Raw genomic sequence first — 24,044 nt, 5'->3', positions numbered from 1 at the left:
CACCAAACCAGACCCACTCTCTTAAATAAACCCTAGCGGGACTTCAGGGAAAATAATGGCATTGACTCAAATGACCAAGTTAATTAAGAGTTTAATCCAAGCTGTTCTTTAGGAAAGTAGAACAATTTTAGTGGCCATAATTAATAGACACTCACACAGACTGCTCATTTTGACACTATGAAAAGCAAGTGACAGAATTATTTTATAAATAAATTGCATATTCTATGCATATAAAAACTTAATTATTTTGTACTTCATAAAATGTGTATTATTTGTTAATACAAATATTACACTGACCACAGATCCTTGTCTGAAGAGTTAACCTGTAAGCCAATGCTATGCCTGCCTGTTTGTTAAATGGTTCATCAAGACTGTAAAGCATAACATATATATTAACTGATATATTAGTTAAAGCTAAAGGTTACACTTAGAAATGGTGCCTAGTACCAACACATTATATTTAGATGACATACCACTTTTGTTCTAAATCCCTTCTCCCTCAGCTCCTCTTTCCTCCGTATTTTGAAGAAGCAGGGTGACCTGATTCAGTTTGTGAACCACATTCTGTAGTGCTTTGCTCTGCTCATCAACTTTGCTGAGAACTCTGTTCAGTAATTTATTTGAAATCAAAATATTACCTTTAGTCTTGAAAGTAATGACAAAACTAAACTATGGATGTAAGTCTATGGACAATTTTTTTAATTAGCAGAATATATTTAGATGGATTTAATAAGGATGTGCATGTAGACCATTAAAAACACAAAACATATGCTGGTATAGTGATCATGAAATCATACAGGGAGACAAAATAAACTTACTGGTAAAATTCACTGAGCCAGACCTAAAGTCAGTGTGATCTGCAATTAAAGATTTTTATAATTAGTTCTTTCTTTAAATCATGTAAAATCAAGAGAAAAATGACAGACTTTGGCAAAGTTCATTGCATAGCTTTGTATTTCATACATTTTGTTTTAATTTCAAAGTGTATAATTACACAAAAAAATTCTTTCTTTTGCTTTGCATTAATTTTCCAAAAATTTAGTTGTTCAGAAAGCAATGTGATTGTCTTGTTGCTTTTCCCCCAGAATGCACCAAGATGGACTCAAACGTTTGGTAATGGCTGCGCCACTGTTATTGAGAAAGCAGATTACAAATTTCGAGCATGGCTCAATAAGCTCAATTCATAGATTTCAACTTCGAAGTTAACTATCAATAGTACACAAATATGTGAGCGTGTGTGTGTGCGCGCGCGCACGCGCGTGCTTTGCTTATTGATTAGTTAATTTGAACCCATCATGCACTTGGTTGTCATCTTGCTTCCACCAATCGTCTTCGTGCTCTTAACATTTGATTTCGGTAAAGACGTGCAATTAGTAAGCAAGAGATACAATTAAACAATTTGATTATTTACAGCTAGAAGGATATGGTTAAACATTTTAAATTATTTACAGCACATATAGAAGACAGTGTCATGTAAAAGTGAGTTGCTAGCGGATGTATGTGTGAGACCTGCCGGGTACAACACGTGAAACATTTCACAAAAAGCACTACAATACTTATATATGATCATAAATTATTCATGACTATCCACTGTTATAAAGTACAGGTTTTTAATGGCATCTTTCACTCAACTTTATTAAGAATTACTTCAGAAATCTACGGTGTTTCTCTTGAAGATGGATCGACGTACAGTACTGGGTGTGAGTATAAATGACCAACTGGGTGCCGCGAAAATTTGGAAGACGTACCTGACCTCCAAATGACGCTTGGGAGGTGTATGTGGTAAAGAGAGGCTGTGATGAGACTAGAGGATGCCAAATCTCTTCTGCGAGTGTGGAGCCGCTGTCTAAGGGTCTAATTATAATGTATAATGACTGCTCCGGTACGACCTGTATGTGTGAGGTCGCTTCGGTCAGTGCTGGGTACCCTTCTCACCAGAGGCCGTCTGTTCTCAGCAGCGGAGTTGAGGCTACATGGTGTGAAAGTGCTCTTGCTGTCAGTAGTTACGGCGGAGACCAAAAAGCACACGTGCTGACGTCGGTCATGGGCAGTCGGTAACAATCCCAACACCACGTGCGTGTTTGAGTGTAGGTCGGAAGGCGTCCACGGTCAACAAAGATCAGCAGTCCGTGCTCTACCAACTCTTCTACAAACATCGGGAGGACCGTCTAGGTCAGGGGTGGGCAACTTCTCCGGTCGGCGGGCCGAATATGGGGAAATGAAGTCCTTGGCGGGCCAGATTACTGAATCAATACCTTAATCGCGTATTTATCTACATATGCAAGGAATAAATCGTGTTTAATGTAAAACTCCCTGGTGCAATCGACCTCTGCAACACGGTCACCCAATCTCTTCAGTAGACCAACTTTCTTTCCTGTCAAAGATGGACAACCATCCGTAGTACTACTGGCCATTTTATGCCATGGTAATTGCATTGTATTTTCCACACATCTAAAAATATCTTCTCCGGTAGTAGTGTCTTTCATTGATTCCATTGACAGCAATTCTTCTGTGATTTCAAAGTTTTCTGAAATGCCTCGTACAAAGATGAGCGACTGTGCAGTGTCATCGATGTCAGTGCTTTCATCCAATGCCAAAGAAAACAGCTGAAATGAAGGTACCCGCCTTTTTCAGTTGTGATGTCAGGTCTTCACCAATTGCTTCAATGCGGCGAACCCCAGTTCTTCTCGACAAACTGACTTCTTCAAACTTCTTTCTTTGTTGTGGACAGACTTGATCAGCTACATGGAGCATGCACTTGTGGACAAATTCACCATCACTGAACGATATGCTGTGCTTGGCAATGTTGTATGCGACCACAAACTGGCATGAATAGCAGCTTTCTGGGCTACTTTGGTTTTTACGAATACATTCTGCTGCTTTACAAGTTTTCTGTCCAGTTCTGTTGCTCTTGTTTGCCGGTCCGCTGCTGATAAAAACCTGCCATAGCCTGCCATAGCCTGCACGTTTCGTCGCATCATGGCGGCTACCGTTGTACTCTTTAAACACGGCAACACTTTCACTGCACAACAAACATACTGCTTTCTTGCCGACTTCTAAATCTAATTCTAACTGAAAACAAAGAACCAAAGAATAACTAACAGTCACTAGTATTCGACGCAGTAAGCAAGTAATTAGTAGTGGGAGATTGCGGCAGAATGTGGCCGCGGGCCACATTATCATGTACGACCAGAAACAGTCTGCGGGCCAGTCAAAATCCCGTAGCGGGCCGGATCCGGCCCGCGGGCCGTATGTTGCCCACCCCTGGTCTAGGTCGCAAGAGACAACAGGCAATACACAGCTAAAGAGCGGATTAATGTAAGTGTAGCGTGCAGTGTGTTAACTAGGGGTAGGAATACATTCAGTAGTTATCTGTATTAGTAGTTGTGGAGATTCCCGGAAACCTAGAGAACTATAGGTATTCAGGACGTGGACTACAGCCTGAAGGACTCATAGTCGACATGGGCTTTCCTGACAACATTTGTGCTGGTGAAGGCAGTTTGCTGTCAACTGGGTTGGTTCTAAGGTTCATATCATGGCGTTGTGAAAATCGTTTCTATCTTTTGTCATTTCATGTTTTGACAATCTGTACTTATATCTCTCAATGAAACCACTCGACACGGTGGGGATGATGTGTAACAGAGGCCACACTGCCTGAGGAAATCTTTGGATGTTTTCCCTTGGTATCGCAATTCACGGTCACTGACTTTTTATATCTAGTCTTCTAAACATTGTACCGGTCTTTTCTGCTTCTAAAGAGCTTCACTTGTTGTTTTGGTCATATGTGACACGATGTCAAATTAGCAGGAAGGGCTTCCCACTGACCTAAAATCGATGGTTGCTTTTTCCGTGAGCTCATGGGAATGTCATGGAGTATTATTGCCTCTCTGGGATTTGCATTTGCCAATCATTTGCTTGTGTCACAAGACTAGGTCAGCTGGTCGACAGCTCCTGATGTTCGGCCAATATGCACATTCTCTGTCTAGTAAGCTTGTCTTCTCCATCCATCTCTTGGTGGGATTGGTGTAACGGATGTAGGGATGATCATTTCATGTCCTTTGAAAATGACGAGATCCTTACTTCATATCAAAATCACATCCACGTGTCTTCAGCACAGTAGATGAGGGGGTGCTTTCATTAAGAGCTTTTGTAAATCCTCTCCAATATCTTGTGATCCGTGATGACCTTAAACGGTTGTCTACTTAGGTTCGTGAGATATTGGTGATGCCAAAGACCACAGCTAATGGTCTATGTTGGGATCTTCGCTCTGCATATCGACGGACAAAAATGCGAAAGTCACAGGAAAACCATTTTGAATAATTACTGAATCAAAGCCTTTCCTACAGCCGTCCACTGCAAGTATAGTTGATTTTGTGGCATCGTAAAACTGAAGTCATGTTTTCGGATACTAATGATTTGAATCTCTCAAAACATGGACTATGCTTTTCTGATATCTCGGATGGAATATCTTTATTCATTGGCTCCTGAGGGGTTTGTGGCTCGATGCCAAAGTTTGTGATAACAATGAGAGGTAACTCATCCCTGTGAATCTTTGCAGATCTTCCTTGTCTTGTGGGACTCACATGCTCTGGATGCCGTGGATTTTAGCTGGACCAGGACCATCTTTCGTGTAAATGCTGCCGAAGAACGAGATCATGGGATGACGATTAAAGCTCTTCTCCGAGTTGAATCCGAAGCCATCAGGAGCATAAGGTTTCTGTAATGCCTCACGTTTGTGCTGTCCAGAGAGGATGGAGGAGGCCGCACCCAGCCACTTGGCGGACCCCCAGCAGCACAATCGGAGCTGTCCTCCTATAGACGGCCGGGCACCCTGCGCACCTTAACCCTCCCCTAAATGATTTTCTGCAAAGGCGTTTACAGAATAAACGAATTTCGAGCCCATTCGGTACTGTCCGGCGGATTCCGAGCGTAATCCGGGTCGTCAGCCTCTCTCTCTCTCTCATCCTCCAGCGAAGGAGGGTGTAGAAGGGTCGTTTGTCAAAACCGTAAATCGTCATTGTATGTGTCAGTGTGTGTGTGTGTGTTCATTTGCAATTCGTATGTTCACGGACGTATGGGAAAAACACATGCATATTTATTTCCTCACGCGTCAATGGTGCAGTCGCCATCTTGCCAAGGGCACTCACTCTTATGTTAAACACAATTACACCAGTTATTTCCCTTGCATAGTTGCCGAAGGCAAGCCGCAAGGTGATATTCATTCACATTGTAACGTTCTTGACAATTCCAAGATATGCGTAATGTTAGGCTCTGCTTTGTATTGAAATGGTGCTATATTCGTGACTAAGTCTGGATATTTGTTGTATGCTTGTTCAAATACATTGGATACATTTTCCAGCAATACTTATGTTCTTAAGTATCTAAGGGTTACAGGCATCTGAAATATCGTCGTTGAAATAACATAACAAAGGATGGAGAGTTTTAATTACCTTTTGAAGCAGGAATATATCGATAGACGTAAATTATGTAATATATTTTATAATAGTATAAGTTAAGTCAACTCACATGGCAATAATTTGTGTAAAATTATCAAAATTAATGGCGAAAGACTATCATATATAAACAAGTCTGTATCTACAGATAGACGGAATGCTGCAGGAGATCGAGGGAGACGTTTTGAAATGACAGTACAGTCTGTTCCGGGCGTCTGATGTCCAGATGTTTAGTTCCTTGTCATGACACTGACACCACATGTACTGGTGCGAGCTTTGGGCAAGTCCGCGCTAAAGATCATTCAGTATGGATCTCTGGTCTACTGTACCTTGGAATTTGTGGCAGACTTTGTTGTAGTGAGTAAAAAGGATTTTCTTTGACTTGATCTCCAGTAATACCGTAACCGAACAGAGTTTCATTTATGCTTTGCAAACAATAAGTATTAAAAGGTTTAAATGATTAAATGATTAAAGCAATATGAAAAATTTTCTTATTTGCTGAATGCTGTCACTGAAGGTTTTTTCATCATCCACATAAAATGGATTGAACTGTTTAAACAGTGACAATGCTTGTAGATATTGAAACAAGTAGCATACTTAATGGTGCATCCATTACCTTAAACTAACCCAGACCTTTCATTTTAGTCTAGTTCTTGGGTTCACAAACAAGCACACACATATGTAGGCATGTACACTTAGTGCACGATTACGTAATGAAAAAGAGGATAAAGCTAAAAAGATTTCCCTATGCTCAAAATGACTAAATTATTATACTTTTCAGTGTAGTGGACCATCCATGCAGCCAACCATCCAGTCAGGGGATGTTGTTCTCACTGAACACATCAGCGTCATGTTCAACAAAATTCAGAAGTGAGCAGTCTTTTGCAAAACTTAGTATGTTTTGTAGAAATATTTAGATAAATTTGTTTTTCGAAAAGCTGTTTACAAGTTATTAACACAGCTTTAAACCTATAGGTTGAGGAGCCTTAGAATGAAAGTTGATTTCACAGTTTGGCTTTTATGCCATCTGACTGATGAATTTTCAGAATACAGTTTCTTAGGAAACTTCTAGAATGCACCATCAGTAATTAGTTTTCATGCCTTTACTCAGATGTGTTTGTTCTCAGAATATAATTCTACAGACACAACAGGCCAGTCATACGAAAAAGGCCATTTTTCTTCTAACAAGTTGCAGTATCAGCACCATCTGTTAGTATCTTTCCGTTTAGAATGGGACTTTGTTTTATCAAGATTTAAGTCCTGTCATTCTGTCTTGTCTGATTGTCCTCTCTATCTTTACAAACTCCAACAGCTACAAAATTCTGCAGTACAACATATACTCCAAGCATGCAGATGAGATCCTGCAAAACTTCTTCTATCTGTTCTCCATTGTTTTCATGTCCAGGCTCAAACAGGATATAAACTTGCTGAACTTAGCTTTAGCTTTTTTTGCAGGCTTTGCTTATGTAAATTTCTCTGAACTCCAAACACAAAACTCCTAGCAGGCAGATCCATACTTCTACAGATACTCGCCTCCTTTCTGTTCCCACAAGATAGACGTAAACCTCTGGTGAACAAAGTTTGCTTTGTTTTTTTCTTCACCAAGTTAATTTGCGAGTCTGCTTACTTTAGTTTGACAGCAACAGTGGTCATTATTAACAATAGCAGTTGCAGTGTTTTCAAGCAGGTCATCAAGCTTCAGGGTACCACCACTGACTGCTTTCTTTTTACTAAGAGTATGTGAACCATTGTTAAAACACATTTTTCTTTGTGTGCTCACTGCACTTCAGGGGTGATATTGTGATCAGCAAATCTCCCAAAGCACCTAAAGAATATATCTGTAAGAGAGTGGTTGCAATGGAGGGAGACTGCATCATTAACACAGAGGACAACTCCATCATCAGTGTAAGAAGTATTTGTATTTAATGTGTTTATTTAAAGATGGTGAGAGCTGCCTTGTGATTCTTAAAAGCTGATTTGGTATGGAGCTCAGCAATAGGTATTTTGAAAGCTTCAAAACTAGGGAAGAAACAAAACATAGTAGCAGCCATGTGACATTTATTTTTATGGCAGCAGAAAGTGAGACAGCATGTCTCAGATTTCCACTAGCCATGCCATGACCATATTGAACCACTAAGTTTACTACAACTCCCCCTAAGCTATGAAATGTCTAACAAATTTATATAGGACAAAATCACTGGTACAGAATAAAGGGATTATATTTTCCTTGACTGTAAAAGTGGAAGCCTTTCAAATCACAATTATAGCTAAGGTGATGTGATATTCATAATTTGTGCTATAACTGGAATGAAAATAGAGAAAATTAAAGTTTCTGTCACAGTGACAGGCAGAACGGAGTGTCAAATGATCTATTCTGCTCTCCTTACATAACACCTGATAAAACAAAGAGATGTAATTAGAACAGTGGCTTGTCTTATTGTCAGATAAAACGTGGTCATGTGTGGCTGGAAGGGGACAACAAGACGAACAGTATAGACTCACGCAGTTATGGCCAGGTGCCTTATGGCCTTTTAAGGGGTCGCGTCTTTTTTGTGGTGAGTTTTTTCTCCCCAATATTTCATTTAGCCTCAAAGAAAAAAATTGAATACAATTTGTAAATCAAATGTGAATTAATGTGTGCATTAATAAAAGTAGCTGAAGTTGATTTTGCTTGTCCTAGTATTATGTTGTCCTTTGCAGTTATGGCCCTTTGGCAGACTAGGATCCCTTGGTCTCTCTGCTGAGAACAAAGGGATGTAAGTTTTCAAAACAGACAGCAGGGAGAGAGAGGATGTGATTTCTGTCAGTCGAGCATAGGATGATGTTGCCGCCTTAAAGCCTAGCCTTACTCAGGATGCAGAGTAATGTCTATCCAGCTGCTGCTTTTCTTGGTTAAGTTTTAAAAAAGTGTAATTTTTGTATGTCTTCTGTCTTCATCCTTTTATTGGTATGTACATGCAAATGTGCAGTACAGCCAATCAGTATGGTAAATGAAACTCTAAAACTGGCAGACCTAGTGTTTTGTGTGACTTTATTCAAACCGAGCCCTTTACATTTATTACACAAGAAGCAGCCTGCCTTTGAACATCATGTAGCTGTCAAGAAAACTTCTAGCAGCACCTGTTTATGACTGCCTAAAAGAGGATGCATTTTCCTGGCTGCATGTTGTGAAATAATGGTTTTATCAAATTAATGTTTAGCTCTATGTTCGCAGCACACATTTAGAAAACTCTCCAAATGTTTAAGGCTGCTCTTGAATGAATAATGATAATGTGTATTTGATGCTCATGTGGTGTATGGTTAGCTCCTTATTGCAAAGATTGAACAGTAGAGATTAGAGAGATGACTTTTAAAAGCCCTGACTTTGTCCATTCTTTTATGCTTATTCATTCCACATACAATGGCTTGTATATACTTATTTCACCATGAAGTCAGAAGTGTGATTATTGTATGCTGTGCAGTGAAATTTGCAAAACTTGAGTATATTGCCAAATTTTTTTACATCATAATGTAATCTAAACATTATTGCAAAACACTGCAGTCTGCCTAAATGTCATTAAATTTTTTTTAAAAGACATCTGTTTTAAATATTTATTTTCTCAGAGATGCAAGCAACTGTGCAAACAGCAAGTAAAACAGTAATAATGTATCAAAACTGTCATGGACAAAGTTTCACTATGCACACGTGAACAAGCCATGTGAACTGATCTACTGGCATGTGACCTGCATATGCTTTATTATCTCCCCCTGGTTCCCTCGTGTCTGCAGCACATTGTAATTTTAATTTTACTTGAATGTGCTTTTGATATCACACAGGTACATAGCCATTTATCACTATAAGATCATCTCCCATTATTTCCTTTCATTCTCTTTGCAAAAGACCGCATTTCTACACAAATGCCACCAAATTTAAGCTCAACATGGTTGCTAATGTTCTGAAGGTCTTACACAAAAACATTCACAAATTTCATGACAAGACCCTTTATACACAATTTTTAAACAACAGTCTTTGGGTACCATTCCAAATTCTCTTTACTCTTTTCATAAATGATGTGAATGAATACCAACATTAGAAATGGTGAATGTGAATGTCAGAAGTTGTATATTTCTTGCACCCTTCCACACCAACATAATTTCTAATATTTTGAAATATACACAACCGCACAAGGGTGATAAAATCAGATTTTCGCTTTATTTGTCTAGCTGTGCTCATTATTTAACAGCACTAGCTTCACAAGAAAGCAAAACAGGAAGATGCCAAAGATACACTAAATTTTTTTAAGCACATTAAACCTGCATGACAACTAAAGAAAAGCAGTTTTAAAATTATGAGTTCACTTAATGCAGCATTTTCCACACCCTGCTATTTATATATTTTTAAAGACGAATACTGTCCCAATTTTTCATGACCAAAAGAGGATGCTGAAAGCCATGGCAATGCAGCAGGCAGCTACCCAAGGGCTTTTTCTCTCGCCTGTTCAACAATGCACACACATTAAGATCAGCAGCTGGTATGATTATTATGAATATACATATGTAATACTTCTTTGTCAGCATTCTAAGATTTACTGAGGCCAAGTAACGTCTACAAATTCAAAGTCACTCAGATACAAAGCAACAAAAGATGGTCTTATTTTTCTCACCTATTCTTGCACATTTCCAAAAGGTGCCCATTAATCTGCAATGTAGAAAAAATTCTTTCAGCAATCAGTCTTGAAAATGGAAGATAGTTATTAGCATGGAGGTGGTTAGTGATACAGTGGTTAAGGCATCTTTCAATATGACAGTGAGAATCACATATGGGTTCAAATCTCAGCTCTGCCATACTTCTCTCTGGATGTGACACTTGTTTACAGGTCTGACAATCAGTAGTTTTCTTGAGTACATTGTTTCCTCAATATTGTGTATTGAAGGTTATGTAGTGTGTGCATGTTTGTGTATGATAGTTACATTTTCATTTACAATAAACAAGTGTGCTTGTGCTTGTAACACTTTAAGCCTGGTCAGGGATAAAGCACTATCTAAAAATGTGGAAAGCTGTAGCTGTAGGCTTCTTCAGGCCAATCAACTATTATTTCGAGAAAGGATGATAAAGGTCCCATGACCCAATGAATAATGGTGGTAGTCATGGTAGTGGAAAAAAGAAAGTAATGCAACAGTTCCCAAGGAACAGTGGTTGTTAAGCTAGTGCAGGAAAGTATAAGCGGTTCACAATGTTATAACTCATTCATTACAAATGTATTGATGCAACTGAACTATGGCTATGAAGACATTCATATTCAGGAGTAAGAAATGTAAGGAAATAGTTAAACATAGCATATGAAGTCAGCACTTAAAAGTAAACTGACATGGCTTATGAGCTACATCAACACAATAATAGTGTCATATGAACACCGTAATACTGTTATATCAATACCATAATACATTTACATTTTCAAAAGTATGCTTTTATGTTCTAATCATTACTTTTATAAACAAGTATAAATAAAAATAATTAGGGTGATATTCAAATTGTATGAGTGAAATATAATGTAAGCATTAGGTTAGAGCAACTGTATCTTTAGAAGTTATCTCTTTGTGTACTGTAGCTTTGTTATCTGCTTCAATGTTGACCTATTATGACAGCTTTCTCCACAAAGCAAAACAATGTGGGACATTTGCCTTGGTAGGGATACACCCTTGTTGTTTTGTGTATCGTGTGAAAAATTTGTTTGAAATGAATTTAATGGTGAAGACTATAATGAAAGAAAACATTTGGTACACAAGAAGTGGCCAAAGACAGTTTTTGCATATACAGTCACTCAAACAACTCCAAGACACACCTGATGCTGATGTCAAGCCAAGGAGCCAGGTAAGAATATTATTAATGATTTTAGTTTATTTCATGAAAATTGTATACTTGCAAGAAGAAACAGCATAGAAAAGTAAAGTTTAAAAGATTGTCTTCCCACACAAATTTTCTATAAAATTAACAAGAGAAAGAGAGAGCAATGACAGATTCAAAGTTGTTGTTTTTTTTATTTTTCTTTTTTTTTTAGGAGAGATGAAATAAAAAGTAAGCATTACCCTGTCTTGTGTCGGTCCAGAAGTGATGGGGCTATAGACCGTAGATATGCACAGGTACATATCAACAACAGGATCACCGTCAGTAGACTTTGAAAATTAAAAAGAGCCGACTGAAAAATATAAGGTCCACTTTATGAAAGCTAGTAAAATATATGAGAGAATCAAAAATACACGTTTTCATTACAGCCAGACTGAAAAATATAAGGTCCACTTTATGAAAGCTAGTAAAATATATGAGAGAATCAAAAATACACGTTTTCATTACAGCCAGACCTGGTAAGTTTTAGCATATTGCTTGTGACATAGTTTTTTTTTAATACTGCATGACGAAAGAAACACCTATATTTATCAAATATATAAATGTATCGTCAATACTAGAATAAACAATACATGGGAACATCTAACTCTTTAATGTCAACTAGCATTACACCCGACATGGTTCCTGCTGGGATTCTGGCAGAAGTGAAAATGCGTCTGCAATTCAATTGCACTATAGTTAAAATATACGAGTCTGATGAAAAAACAGTCTTTAGAAAAATTTCATTTAGAAGTAATTTTCTATGCATCAGAAAAGAATATAGAGAAGGTCAAAGGTTTAAGAATTTCCTAACCATTTCTAAAGATCTTTCACAGCATGACTACGTGTTGACGGAAGTGGCCCGAATTGATCTTGACCTTTGCAACAACCAATTAGAATCCCTCTTACACCAAAGGCTTGTCGATGAATGTAAACTTCCGGTAGTGTCCGTGCGCTGCCTCTACCCCATCGACTTCTATCACGAACTGATATCCCCTATATACGTCTGAGCTTCTATGATCTGTGCTCTGCCCTCTTCGGTTTGAAACCTGTAAGAAACCAATGGCGTCATTTTGGAGTCAGTGTCTGATTGACTCTCTGAAATAAATTATACCCTTGCATATGATGTTACTGATAGAAAAAGGTTCCTATCGCCTTCCTCGAGAGAGCGTGGATTTCTTTTTTAAAAGTCCCACCCGTTTCGAAACGCTAATTAGGCCGTTATTTGGACTATATTTAAACATGCAAACATCATCTCCCTTTGTCTTTAGCAGATACTGAGGTTTATGTTAGGTTAATTTGCTGCACTCTTCCAGTTAACTCTTCATTTATTTTTTGAGAAACAGTTCTTCGAGACCTTGGAATGTGAGTAAAAGTAGATTTTTTCCAGAGATTTTCTGAAAAAGGATGGATACATCATTTGTGAAACTGCAGCTAACTGACTGGAGGAACAAGACATGTTTCCTTCTGACTCGTCTAAAATCTGAGGGCAAGGAAGGATTGCATTTGATGCTTACCGATGGAGAACAGTTTTGGGAGGGGGAGTGTAAGATGAGTTCTTTGACATTTTTAGCAAACCTTTGTAAAATATTTTAATTTAGTTTGTGAAGAAATAACGGTATATTGGATCGATTTATCCATTTACTCTTTAGTTCAACTTTTTTTTCAAGATGTAAATTTAACACCACAACATAAAACTAGCAAAGGGAATGCATTACGAAATGGCACTCAACAGTTAATTGCTTCAATTTTTGTGATTCAAATCTCAATCAGTATCTAATATGCTGAAGATGGCTGTTCCCCCAAATTATTAAAGGTAAACTTCATCACAGGCAACAAGTGATCATCAAAACTGCTTAGCTTCATGATCACAACTCTGTCATCTTTTTGAGAATGCAGAACTGTGTATTAGATAAATGGTAGTCATAAAAAAATTTAATTTTGATTTCAGTAACTGAGGAGGATCTTGATTCTTTGAGCTCTAATCTGAAGATGGATTTCAACAGTTATGTCGGCCAAACTGTCATGGCTTTGACAAAACCTCATAGTAGTGAGTTCAGCTTTGCCTACCATCTTAAACAGCAAGCAGAAGGGGTGGTGGACTTCCTCTGGAAGAAGGCAGCAACAGAAGATATCAAGGTATAGCTAATATTTGAGGAAATGAGATTTCTGCATCATATAAAGCTGTTATACAGTTGAGAAATGTTGCAAGATATTATACTGCACAGTTTTGCTTCAAGTCATTATAGAAGTGTGCTGTTCTTTCTTAATTCATTGTTACTTAATTATGCTAGTTTTTATGAAAGGTGATACATATTTTTTTGTGCTTTTTTCACCTATTAGAGCTTAAAGGGATACTCAAGGCTTGTGATAAGGCTCTGGCAACGGTCAAACGTTTCAAAACTATATTTAGTTACAATTACAGAGCACGAGAGCAACACAGGAGAAATAAAGGATTCGTTTCTCACTTAATTACCACTTATTAGCACTATTTCGATTGCCGATGTTTATAAACATTGAAAAAATCCAGTGAAATCGACCCTTGTGTCCTTCCGCTGAGTAACCACGATATCTTCCTGAGATGGTGAAGCAGACGAGTCTCCTTGTGACATCAGTCTCCTTATGATGTCACACGCACAGGAAGTGTCTGTGGTCATTGCGAAGATTTGTAGTTGTCTGTTTATTTGTATGATGCACTCTGTGTGTAAGGCTTGTAAGGCTCTGTCTTTCGGAAACTGATGAAAAGAAAATTTTGAATCTTTTTCCATCTTTTTGTGGCAATCGGGTGCAGCACATTTTCAAGGCATGGTTCTCACTATGGAAACCACACGTCAAAGGGTCACGTGACGGAGAACGAGACTTCGTGGAAGCAAAAAAAGAGTCCCGTGTAATTTTTCTAATTAAACACAAAAATCTACTAAAAACCTTCAACGTTTTCCACATGAACACACATATAAATAGACGAGATTCAAATTTATCCTACTCTTTACGCGATTCTAAGCAGTTTTATTTTGCCTTTAGAATCCCTTTAATTAAAAAGCAACATACAAATGTTTCATACTATCACTACCATATCCTATCAATTTTCTTGGAAAAATTACAAACTTTACTAGTACAGGGCTATCAGTACTATGCTAAAATGATATTTTGTCTGTCCATATAAGGCCTTTGCATAAATTCAAATTTATTTATTTGAAGATAAACAATGTTGTCAACTTTTAATATATCTTTGCCATTTCTGTACCAGATACTTATGGGCAGTGTGCTTCTTCATAGCCAAACAGATGCAGTTAGGGCCCTTGCCCATATATTTGATGCCTGCATTGGCTCAGCAGAAGAATTACACAACAGAATTCACTCTTTAGAGACTGAAAACCAGAGGCTGTCACAAGAACGACAAAATGCACTAAAGGTGATGACAAGCCATGCTTGATTTAAAAGGAATATCATTGACAGAACAATGGTCACATTATCTAAACATTTTAACTTAAAAATAGGCATGATAAAACTGTTGGTACTGACATAATGTCTAAGATTTTGATAAAAAAAATATTCACAAAAGTTTGAGGCTAACCTAAGCGAGATAGCCGAGCGGTTAGAGGGCTGGTGTCTAAACTGAGAGTCATGCTGGTACGATACCTGGGTAGAACAGCAAGCTTCCCTTAGTCGACTGGTGGGAATGGGTACCTGACTCCACAGAGGGTTGGGGAAGGTAAGGCAGTGAGGGAGATGAGATGGGCACCACCCTCACATAAAGGTCCTGAGGTCTCTAACACCTCACTCCTCAAGGATCTCAAAAGACCTTTACCTTACCTTATAAGCCAGCTGACTGACTGAGCAATCCCCTATAACCATGTGATCTGAGCTCTTGCATCATGTGCAATAGTAATTAAAAATGTACAGTGTATTTTTTGTAATAAACTAATGAATGTTGTATGTTTTGTTTAACTTCCTGGTAACTTTCATGTCTTACTCAGGTTAACCTTTAAGGGGTAGAAATGCCTTTTAAAGACTTATCTCCAATCTTAATACACTGTATTGAGATTTTTGTATGGTTGTAAGAGTTAAGTATTTATTCTGGTTGTAAACAGGATGTTGTTTTCAACTATTATAGTCATCCCTCAGCAAATGAATGTATTATAGTTCTGTACTCATGAATCATGATTTCCATGGAGTGCAAGACATCTTTTTATCACTGTTTTGAAGCATAAGTTGCCATCATTTCTAAACAGCTGCATTTGTTTTGTTTTACAGTAGATAGTACATTGTTAATCTTATTTGACTGTGAAATTAATTGTCAGAGCAGTTTTGCACATGAGATGTACTTACTGCTACCTGCACATTGTCTAGTGGAGTAATTTATCGCTGTATCCTGCACTGTGAAGGCAAATAGACTGCAATATGTGCTGCTTTGTTGCAGCGTCTGGAAAAGTGTGTGAGTGCTAAAGAGGAGCTGGAAAGAGATTTGTACTCCAAGGTCAGTGTCTGTTCATTGCATCAAATGTTTGAGAAATTTTAGTACTAGTATTTTTCAGAAAGAGAAAGATTCTATGTTCATAATATGAGTGCTATTCAAATAAGCTAAATTCTCATCAGAGCAAGCAAGAATAGCGTATACCTGAGAGCATTAGTGTGATCTCATACCACACCCATAGATGTATGCTTATTTTAACACACTCACACACACACACAGGCTTGCATGTGTGTGCACTTGCATTTATAGACAAACACTTACATATGTACCTCTTCTTCCATTGAAAACATTCACAGATGTGTGTTTTGTCCACTTTCTAATATTCTGTTAAACAGCAGTCAAGAATTACCTGGTAAGGAGAGATTAACATTAAACAGGAGACTCTAGGTTATGCAGTGTGACACTCATCACTAATGTTTGTTCTCAATAATGTGTCTCAGTTTGTGACAGTTCTTAACAGCAAGAAGGCTAAGATCAGGGCCCTGAAACAAGGTCAGTAAAACCTTTGGGATAATAAACACCTGACAAAAATAAACCTTTGTAGGGGACATTCAAAGTTAACTGATTATTAAGATAAAAGGTATGCTTGGAGTGCAGGAACTTGAGCTGTTACTCAGTAACTGACGGGGAAAATGACTGATGTATTGAAAGTGACAGTTTGAAGTATAAAATCTTTGTATCATGTAATTTGATATGGACAAGAATAGTTTGAATCATGTTGTATACACCTACCCAAAAGCTACTGGGACAACCCTAAGTGACCTTCAGACTCTGTGAAACAGGAAGATATTTTTTAAAAGTTTATTCAATTCTATGTGATAATAATGTGTCCTATCAGGAGAGTTCTGTCAGCTTTCACTGGACTGCTGATTTTGTGTGCCTGCATGCAGGACCAACAGATTGAGGCTTGCCTAACCCTCTGTTGTTTTAGCCATGTGACTGTATGGCAGTCTGTGTGGTGTGGTGGGTATGAATGTGTAGAGGGCCGGTAGTCCAGCGCTTGTTAGATAGATCTGCTGATGCATGCCAGTAAGTAAAGGTACGATTGTGAAAGAGCGCGAAAATAACGCTGATGCAAAAGAGCGCGAAAAGTACGCTGATGCAAAAGAGCGCGAAAAGTACGCTGATGCAAAAGAGCGCGAAAAGTACGCTGATGCAAAAGAGCGCGAAAAGTACGCTGATGCAAAAGAGCGCGAAAAGTACGCTGATGCAAAAGAGCGCGAAAAGTAACCCACCCGCGAGGTATATAAGGGCAGAGCTGAAACGTAAGGACAGGGGAGAAAACTCCGCAGAGAAGACGCGAGACAAGCGACGCAGCCGTGACTGTAGATCTATTGACATTAAAAGAATTGTGTAACTGCTGACAGGCTCCAGCCTTCTGGTTTGAGTGCTGGACTGTTGTGGTGACTGTTAGACTCCCCTCAATCACAACACCACTCGGTTACATCTTTTGGCGCTGCGAGCAGGATCCGTGTCAGCAGAGAAGTGCACACAATGGCTGCAGATGGCGATCTTACAGCAGAGGCTGTACGAACAGGTCATTTATTCCGTCTTCAGAAGTTTGCCGGAGGGCCAAGTGACGAGTTTGAAAGAGAGGTGGAGATAGGTCTTGCCCTAAGCCCGATGCCTGAGAATGCGGCGTGTGTCTATGTTCTCAACGCGCTGGAGGGACCTGCTAGACGGCGAGTTCTGATGTTCCCTCATGACATGATAGACACGCCGGAAAAGATTCTGGATATTTTGAGAGAGGCATACGGCGAGCGGAGAGATGCTATAGACATTGTTGCCAGTTTTTATAACCGCCGACAGCAGAGTAAGGAGGCGGTCATTGAATATGCTGCGACCCTGCGAAATTTACAGGCGAAAGCAAATCGCCTGCTGAGCGACGCCATATCCAGTACACACCTGGCGACACGCTTTGTAAAAGGACTGAGAAACAGCCAGGTCCGACGTGAAACATCCAGACAGCTGGCCGACCATGGGTCTTCTTTTGCTGATCTCCTCAAGACGGCCCGACGTGTAGAGAGAGAGGAGATGTGTAATGACAGGGAGGATGAGATAGATCGTCTGACTGCACGAGTCAGACAGCTGGAGATGGAGGCGGCCTCCCGGCTTCATACGACACAGCAACGTGATTTCCCCTTCGAGGCTGATCGTCAGCACAAACAGAAATGTATGCGACGACAGCAGACAAGACAGCGGAGCGGCCAGCGACCAGCAACTCCCCATGACAGCGATGGTGGAGGGGGCAGAAGGCGAGGTTTCTGCAGGTGGTTCAACGTGGCAAAGGGATGGGGATTCATCACACCTGATAATGGCGATCAAGACGTCTTTGTCCACCATTCAGTTATTCACAAGGCAGGCTTTCGCAGCCTCGGCAAAGGTGAAGTGGTGGAATTTGAACCCAGACTGTCATACAAGGGTGTTGAAGCAACGTTCGTCTGTGGTATCGGAGGAGTGAAATGCCGGGGCAGTGATCGCCGGCCGATTTCAAAGAAAAAGTTTCAAAACAAGCCAGTGGTGCAACTACAACAGCGACAACCACAGCGACGGCAAAGCCAAGCAGAACTGCAACGGGACAGATTCCATGGGCGGAGCGGCCGGAGTACCTGTAATATCTCCAGCCGGCCAGTTGATGACAGTGCTGTGTATACAGTCAGGCCCCTTGTTGACGGCCCTGCACTGACCCTCAATAGCGACAACAGAGCAGCGAAGTCGTCTCTGCAGTTAGAAGACATTCAACTGCCGGAGACACAGAATTGTCAGGACTACGACAGTGACGAAGAAACTCCGTTCTGGTATGGTACTCTTCCACCCCATCAAGCCAGAACAAGATTAATACCAAAAGTGACAGTGCCTGTGGTGCCAGAAGTGACAGTGTGTGCGGTGCCAGATATGACAGTACCAAAACTGACAGTGCCTGTGGTTTCAGAAATGACAGTATCTGTGGTGCCTGATATGACAGTAAGTGTGATTCCAGAAGGGACAGTGCCTGCAGTATTCCAGCCGCGGTTTGCTGTTAGACAGGCCTAAAACTCACATGGGGAGAAAACGGTTGTATGACACTATTCATTGAGACTGTAGATAACATAGATGTGGTGTAAGCATTGATTAGTTTGTCTTGATATTTTGTTTATTTTTCTTCTTGTTTTGCCACGGCTGCGCCTACCAAATGTCATTGACAGGGATGACACACGAGACATTGACGGAATGCCTGCCCTTATAGACACATTGTGCCTCAGCAGCAACAGATGTTTCTTGATTTAAAATATTTAAGATACCTGCCCCACCGTCGTAAGCATATTAGGCGAGCTTGTATACCAGCCCTAGTATTGCTAGCAAAAGCTCATCAGCGAGGGCGCTGTTAGAGAAAGAGTCGGCGGGGATGTAGAGGGCCGGTAGTCCAGCGCTTGTTAGATAGATCTGCTGATGCATGCCAGTAAGTAAAGGTACGATTGTGAAAGACCGCGAAAATAACGCTGATGCAAAAGAGCGCGAAAAGTACGCTGATGCAAAAGAGCGCGAAAAGTACGCTGATGCAAAAGAGCGCGAAAAGTAACCCACCCGCGAGGTATATAAGGGTGTAGCAAGATAGGACCTCTCCTCAAGATTCGAACTCCCCTCAAGGTGTTGTAAGGACAGAACCGAGCTCTCAGCGAGAACCAATGGTCTGTGCATACTACAAAGTTAAAGTTAACAGTAGAGAAACACGTAAAACTTTTAGTTTCAAATAATTACAGCTTGCAAAGAAATATGTATAGTGGGACTATTTTTCTTTGATATCACTGCGCGAGTGGGTGTTTGATCGTCTGCTAAGGAGTAACTACAAGTCAAATTTAAATAAAAATAACATGAAAAAAGCTAAACACATACAACTCACGCTTTATTTTTGGTTTTGATAAAAAAATACCACGAAAATGTCTGCTAATCCATTCAGCAACACTAGAAAACCCAGCGTCTGCATACCTCGAGGAACTTCGGATCTTGAGGAGAGGTCCTATCTTGCTACAAGGGCAGAGCTGAAACGTAAGGACAGGGGAGAAAACTACGAAGAGAAGACGCGAGACAAGCGACGCAGCCGTGACTGTAGATCTATTGACATTAAAAGAATTGTGTAACTGCTGACAGGCTCCAGCCTTCTGGTTTGAGTGCTGGACTGTTGTGGTGACTGTTAGACTCCCCTCAATCACAACACCACTCGGTTACAAATGTTTCATGGTATTGTTGATTGTTGTTGTGTTGTGTGGTGTTAACCCTTGCTTCTTTATAGAGCTGCTACTAATTGTCCTCTGGGATAAATAAAGTCATGTCATTGCTTAGCTCAGGAACACTAGGCTATGGGCTGCCGTATTTTACTTTTATAATAAAAGTAGCTGATCCCTCTCATATTTCAAGACTGAATTTGTGACCAATCACTGTTAAACTGAGATACACTCCCTTGCATGTTGTTAGTAACAATAATTAATGGGAGGAATCTACTTTTGATTTGAAAGCTATATTACCTAAGTTTCTGTTAGCAGTTTTGTGATCGAGGTAAGGATGATATGATGTCAGCATAGAAATTTGGATTTGAATAAAAAAATTAGACTTAGAAAAGTTTAAAAAAAATTTTTTTTGTAGGTGATGAAGAAATCATGGATGGTAAGCAAACTTACAAAAGAAATCCTTTGCAGTCAATATGATGACTGCTCATTCTCCAAATTTTTGTGTTAATTTCTTTATTTTTATTGTTTTTCATCAGCTACATCCCATGTCTTGTAAATATATTGAATCTTATCAGAGCATGGTGCAGCCATGTTACACCTTAAAAAGCTTTGTTATTGAATCACTTTTATATCCATTGTTTATGCAACTGACTTGCAAAACTCTGGTGCACCCTCACTAATGACTTCTCCAAGACTGTCAAAAGCATGTCACTGATCGCTGCCAGATTAATGTTGTATTTCCAATTTTATACATGCTGTTGACTTTAAATTGCGGCATTTACATCTGTGGTAATGAACTGTATGGTAACATTTTTGACTATAATGACACTGTTGAACTGTGATTGATTTATTCAAATTTGAGTTATAGAAGAGACTTCAAACACATCTTCTAGAGGCCAAAAGAGCAGAGTCAACAAGACATCTTCTACAGTTAACCTTGATAAAAGTCTTCCAGGTGATGACAGCCCCTATTCAAACAAGTATGTCATACAAAAATTTTTCTGGAAAGAGATATGAGATATGTAAGACATGACAGGAGTGCCCTTCCAATAGGCATGCAAAACAAAATGGCTTACCAGCAGCCATGAACAGACACAGGCAAATAATATCACTGTTTCAAATGCAGGAAGCATGAATGTTGTATCATAAGCAGTTAAGAAAAATACTATAAACTGATGTTGCGCTATCCTAATACAACAAAAGCACTACAATATAAACTGATGAACCATCCTTAAACAACAAAAGTGCTATAACATTGACTGACATTGTACTATCATACAACAAACGCACTATGATATAGATGTGTACTATCTTTATAATGTAGACTGACATTGTACTATTCTAATCAACTCAAGCTATAATAAAAACTGACATACTGTCCTAATGAACAAAGGCTACATTACAAAATAACTGATGTACTGTCTTATGCCAAGTTTCCTCCCCCAACTAAAAAACTCCTATGGTATTTATCCTAATCACCTAATGCAAAAAGCCCTACAATATAAATTTATCCTAATGAAAAAGTACCCTGAACTGACATAATCATTCTAAATAAAAAGCTTCAATATACATTAAAAGTGACAAAAGAAAAAACATGCAATATCAACTGATTTAGTGCTGTCTTAATAAAACATAAGAGGATAAGAATTAACCACACAATTCCTTTTGATATCTATATTTGCAATTTTCACCTACAGCAGTTGATGAAGTTTGTACAACGCTGAATTCAATATTCAGTGCTATAATCTAGAAAATAGACCCTCATTGGTGGTCATAATGTCATGTGATGTCATAATGTCATAGCTGATTTCTTTTTTTCTTTTGAACTGATTGGCAGGGGGGCAAATTTTTGTGTGTGCTTTTACAGCTCTTCTCTCAAGGAAATGATGTGGCTAAGTGAGCCATCTCCCATATTACCAAGAGCCTTTGTAGAAACTGATAGAATTATCAAAAGATAGGATCAGACCATTAATAGAAACTGGCAGAGTCATTAGGAGGATAGTGCTAGGTCATCAATACAATATGAGAGAACTGTCAGAAAACAGGATCAGTTTGTTAACACATTACTGAAATATCTGCCTGAAATACCAGTGCAGGTAAGTACAAGTATAATCTGTTTATATAGTGCAGAAGAAGACTATAATGTCACAAAATCTCATTGTTTGATCTCATCGATGTTTTCAGTGAAGAAGACAGAGCTGGAGACACAGATGATGAGGCAAGTTAAATCACTTTTTCCCGGCATTTCATTTGATGGTAGTTAAAAACACATAGTGCGTGACCATTGTACTACAAATGCACATTAGATTGTAAACATCTCATGGTATGATCATGTATCAATCATTGTTGTGATTTGATTTTTTGTTTCACCCAGTGGTCATAGTAACATGTCACTTTTGTTGAGTCTTGTGTTTTATTCTGTCTGTGATGTGATCATGGTTTGTTTATCTTAGTATTTTTCATGTAAAAATCAAACTGTTGTGCAGAAGCCGGCCAAGAAGAAAAGGGGGCCTGTTGACCAGAGTGCAGGAGATGGAGAGTCATCACTTGTTCTTGGTGATGATGGTGGCAACAACCAGGAGAAGGAAAAACGGGTAACTCGGTAAAAGATTTTCTTTCTAACCTTTACTCAGTTGGTGAGAACAGTATTTTATTTGTTTTAAAATCTTCTTTTTTCTAGTTTCAATGGAAAGGTGAACGTGAAGTTGAGAATATTTTTCTTTTCAGACCTGTCAGAAACAGGGGAAGAGGTAAGCAACCACTGGCTAGACCTGCTAGGACTGTTCTACCAAAACTGTCCTCTCTGTCTTCAGGAGTTGGAAGCAGGTATGCATTGTCAAGGTAAAAAAAAAATCTGTAATCATTCAAAGTATTAAATGTCTCAGATAATATATTTGATTCATGCAGCCAGTTTCCAACATGAATTCTTACAAAATATGCTGTAAAAGCTATGTGTGATAGATTAACACATTTTGTCATTATGTATACCATGTGGTTATGTGTGACGGTGTTACCAATTTCTCCTTGTCTTTCACTTTCAGTGTGGTGATTTTTTAATTTTTAGTTCCAGAACATCCAACAGATCAAACATGAGAAAAAGTGGGTCTGGTCAGTTAGACCGGTCAGGAGATAACCTTGACACAGATGACCTGTTGAATGATTTTTGACCTGTATTTTGACTGTCAGTATGATTGTGCATAGGCAGCATTTAGAGTCAGAATGAATCACCAGGTGTGGTGTTTGGCTTCAGTTTTCTTGTAAAGTGTGATGAAAATTAGTATAAATGGGCATTCCATATCATAAAGAGTGGTATAGGTGCAGCTAAGTTTATTTACAGTCACATAGGAAGTTTACCATCACCTTTAACCCTCAAATTAATGCTGCATGGAAGAATGAACTTGGAACTTAACAGAAAGAGACCGTTAGGTACTGGCATCATGTTACCTGGATGTTTTCTAAGTTTGAGCCATCAAACCTGCAATTTAGTGACAATACCATGCTTCCTGTAGTCTTGGCGGTAGTGTTAAATTGCCGGTCATATTGATGGTAGTGTTAATCAAGCTTGATCCAAAAGAGGAGGTAATTAGAGAGTGGTTACAACTTTTAAGTTGTAATCATTTCAGTTGCTAATACACTAATTTCAACAGTTTTATATTTAGTGAGCATTTTAATGATATGTCAGCAAATTTGTTTGAATTTAAGTGAAACTTTTAATGGTTATCACCAGGCTGTATGGTCAAATGTATTTGCATTTGATGAAATTTTTAATTGGAGATTTGTCATGATATACCTGTGTGTCACACAGTTATGAAACATTTGTAGAGAAGAAACTGTTGCACTAATTGTGGTGGACTTTATGTTTTTGAACAAGACTTTGATTAAAGTGGGGAAAAAGTAGTGCTGTCCCTTTAATTGCGTGTAAAATGCATTTAAAATACAGTATCACTGTGCATACTTTATCGTTGACAAACTTCAAATTTATAATACTGTTTCACAATAAATCATGCAGAAGAGTGACGAAGTCTTCAGCTGTTATTTGCCTTGATTCT

At 38.9% G+C, this 24,044-nt stretch overlaps 3 protein-coding genes and 1 long non-coding RNA gene across 21 annotated transcripts; 3 read left to right on the top strand and 1 right to left on the bottom strand.

The window, feature by feature from the left end:
• Positions 1 to 5,145: 5,145 nt before the first annotated feature.
• LOC112556015 (mitochondrial inner membrane protease subunit 1-like) lies at positions 5,146 to 9,030 on the top strand. 4 transcript variants are annotated; one of them, XM_025224614.1, is made up of 6 exons: positions 5,146 to 5,211; positions 5,602 to 5,810; positions 6,235 to 6,323; positions 7,244 to 7,358; positions 7,898 to 8,008; positions 8,154 to 9,030. In XM_025224614.1, the coding sequence occupies exons 2-6, from the start codon at positions 5,697 to 5,699 to the stop codon at positions 8,211 to 8,213; spliced, it is 489 nt and encodes a 162-aa protein (XP_025080399.1). In that variant the 5' UTR covers positions 5,146 to 5,211; positions 5,602 to 5,696; the 3' UTR covers positions 8,214 to 9,030. The 4 variants fall into 4 exon arrangements, with proteins under 4 accessions (XP_025080399.1, XP_025080400.1, XP_025080398.1 ...); XM_025224615.1 differs by having other exon boundaries at positions 5,190 to 5,263; XM_025224613.1 differs by lacking the exon at positions 5,146 to 5,211 and adding an exon at positions 6,581 to 6,662 and having other exon boundaries at positions 5,614 to 5,810.
• A 1,060-nt stretch (positions 9,031 to 10,090) lies between these two features.
• LOC112556016 lies at positions 10,091 to 11,622 on the bottom strand. The gene is made up of 2 exons (XR_003097598.1): positions 11,520 to 11,622; positions 10,091 to 10,131 (listed from the first exon to the last, which is right to left on the bottom strand). It is a non-coding gene; the product is annotated as an uncharacterized LOC112556016 (long non-coding RNA).
• Positions 11,623 to 12,220: 598 nt separating this feature from the next.
• On the top strand, positions 12,221 to 24,012 carry LOC112556013 (DNA repair protein XRCC4-like). 15 transcript variants are annotated; one of them, XR_003097596.1, is made up of 12 exons: positions 12,221 to 12,367; positions 12,707 to 12,862; positions 13,268 to 13,455; positions 14,564 to 14,728; positions 15,737 to 15,793; positions 16,231 to 16,282; positions 20,411 to 20,431; positions 20,858 to 20,975; positions 22,180 to 22,213; positions 22,482 to 22,589; positions 22,723 to 22,821; positions 23,066 to 24,012. XR_003097596.1 is itself a non-coding variant. In XM_025224605.1 (12 exons), the coding sequence occupies exons 2-12, from the start codon at positions 12,724 to 12,726 to the stop codon at positions 23,160 to 23,162; spliced, it is 1,101 nt and encodes a 366-aa protein (XP_025080390.1). In that variant the 5' UTR covers positions 12,221 to 12,367; positions 12,707 to 12,723; the 3' UTR covers positions 23,163 to 24,012. The 15 variants fall into 15 exon arrangements, 9 of the variants coding, with proteins under 9 accessions (XP_025080390.1, XP_025080394.1, XP_025080392.1 ...); XR_003097592.1 differs by having other exon boundaries at positions 23,060 to 24,012; XR_003097597.1 differs by having other exon boundaries at positions 22,723 to 22,836.
• LOC112556012 lies at positions 17,028 to 19,496 on the top strand. Its single transcript, XM_025224602.1, has one exon. The coding sequence runs from the start codon at positions 17,285 to 17,287 to the stop codon at positions 18,821 to 18,823; it is 1,539 nt and encodes a 512-aa protein (XP_025080387.1). The 5' UTR covers positions 17,028 to 17,284; the 3' UTR covers positions 18,824 to 19,496.
• Positions 24,013 to 24,044: the final 32 nt, after the last annotated feature.

This window comes from Pomacea canaliculata, unplaced genomic scaffold (genome assembly GCF_003073045.1).
Source record: "Pomacea canaliculata isolate SZHN2017 unplaced genomic scaffold, ASM307304v1 utg2218_pilon, whole genome shotgun sequence".
Lineage (NCBI taxonomy): Eukaryota > Metazoa > Mollusca > Gastropoda > Architaenioglossa > Ampullariidae > Pomacea > Pomacea canaliculata.
The sequence above is the reverse complement of the archived record's forward strand: the minus strand, read 5'-3'. Positions and strand labels throughout refer to the sequence as shown.

Coding starts and splice junctions, on each gene's coding strand:
- LOC112556015 (XM_025224613.1), top strand. CDS start 5,761: ATGGATCTCTGGTCTACTGTACCTTGGAATTTGTGGCAGACTTTGTTG. Junction 7,359..7,897: donor AGGACAACTCCATCATCAGT/GTAAGAAGTATT, acceptor TCTTATTGTCAG/ATAAAACGTGGTCATGTGTG. Junction 8,009..8,153: donor GGGGTCGCGTCTTTTTTGTG/GTGAGTTTTTTC, acceptor TGTCCTTTGCAG/TTATGGCCCTTTGGCAGACT.
- LOC112556013 (XM_025224603.1), top strand. CDS start 12,724: ATGGATACATCATTTGTGAAACTGCAGCTAACTGACTGGAGGAACAAG. Junction 13,456..14,563: donor CAGCAACAGAAGATATCAAG/GTATAGCTAATA, acceptor TTTCTGTACCAG/ATACTTATGGGCAGTGTGCT. Junction 20,976..22,179: donor GACAGCCCCTATTCAAACAA/GTATGTCATACA, acceptor CGATGTTTTCAG/TGAAGAAGACAGAGCTGGAG.
- LOC112556012 (XM_025224602.1), top strand. CDS start 17,285: ATGGCTGCAGATGGCGATCTTACAGCAGAGGCTGTACGAACAGGTCAT.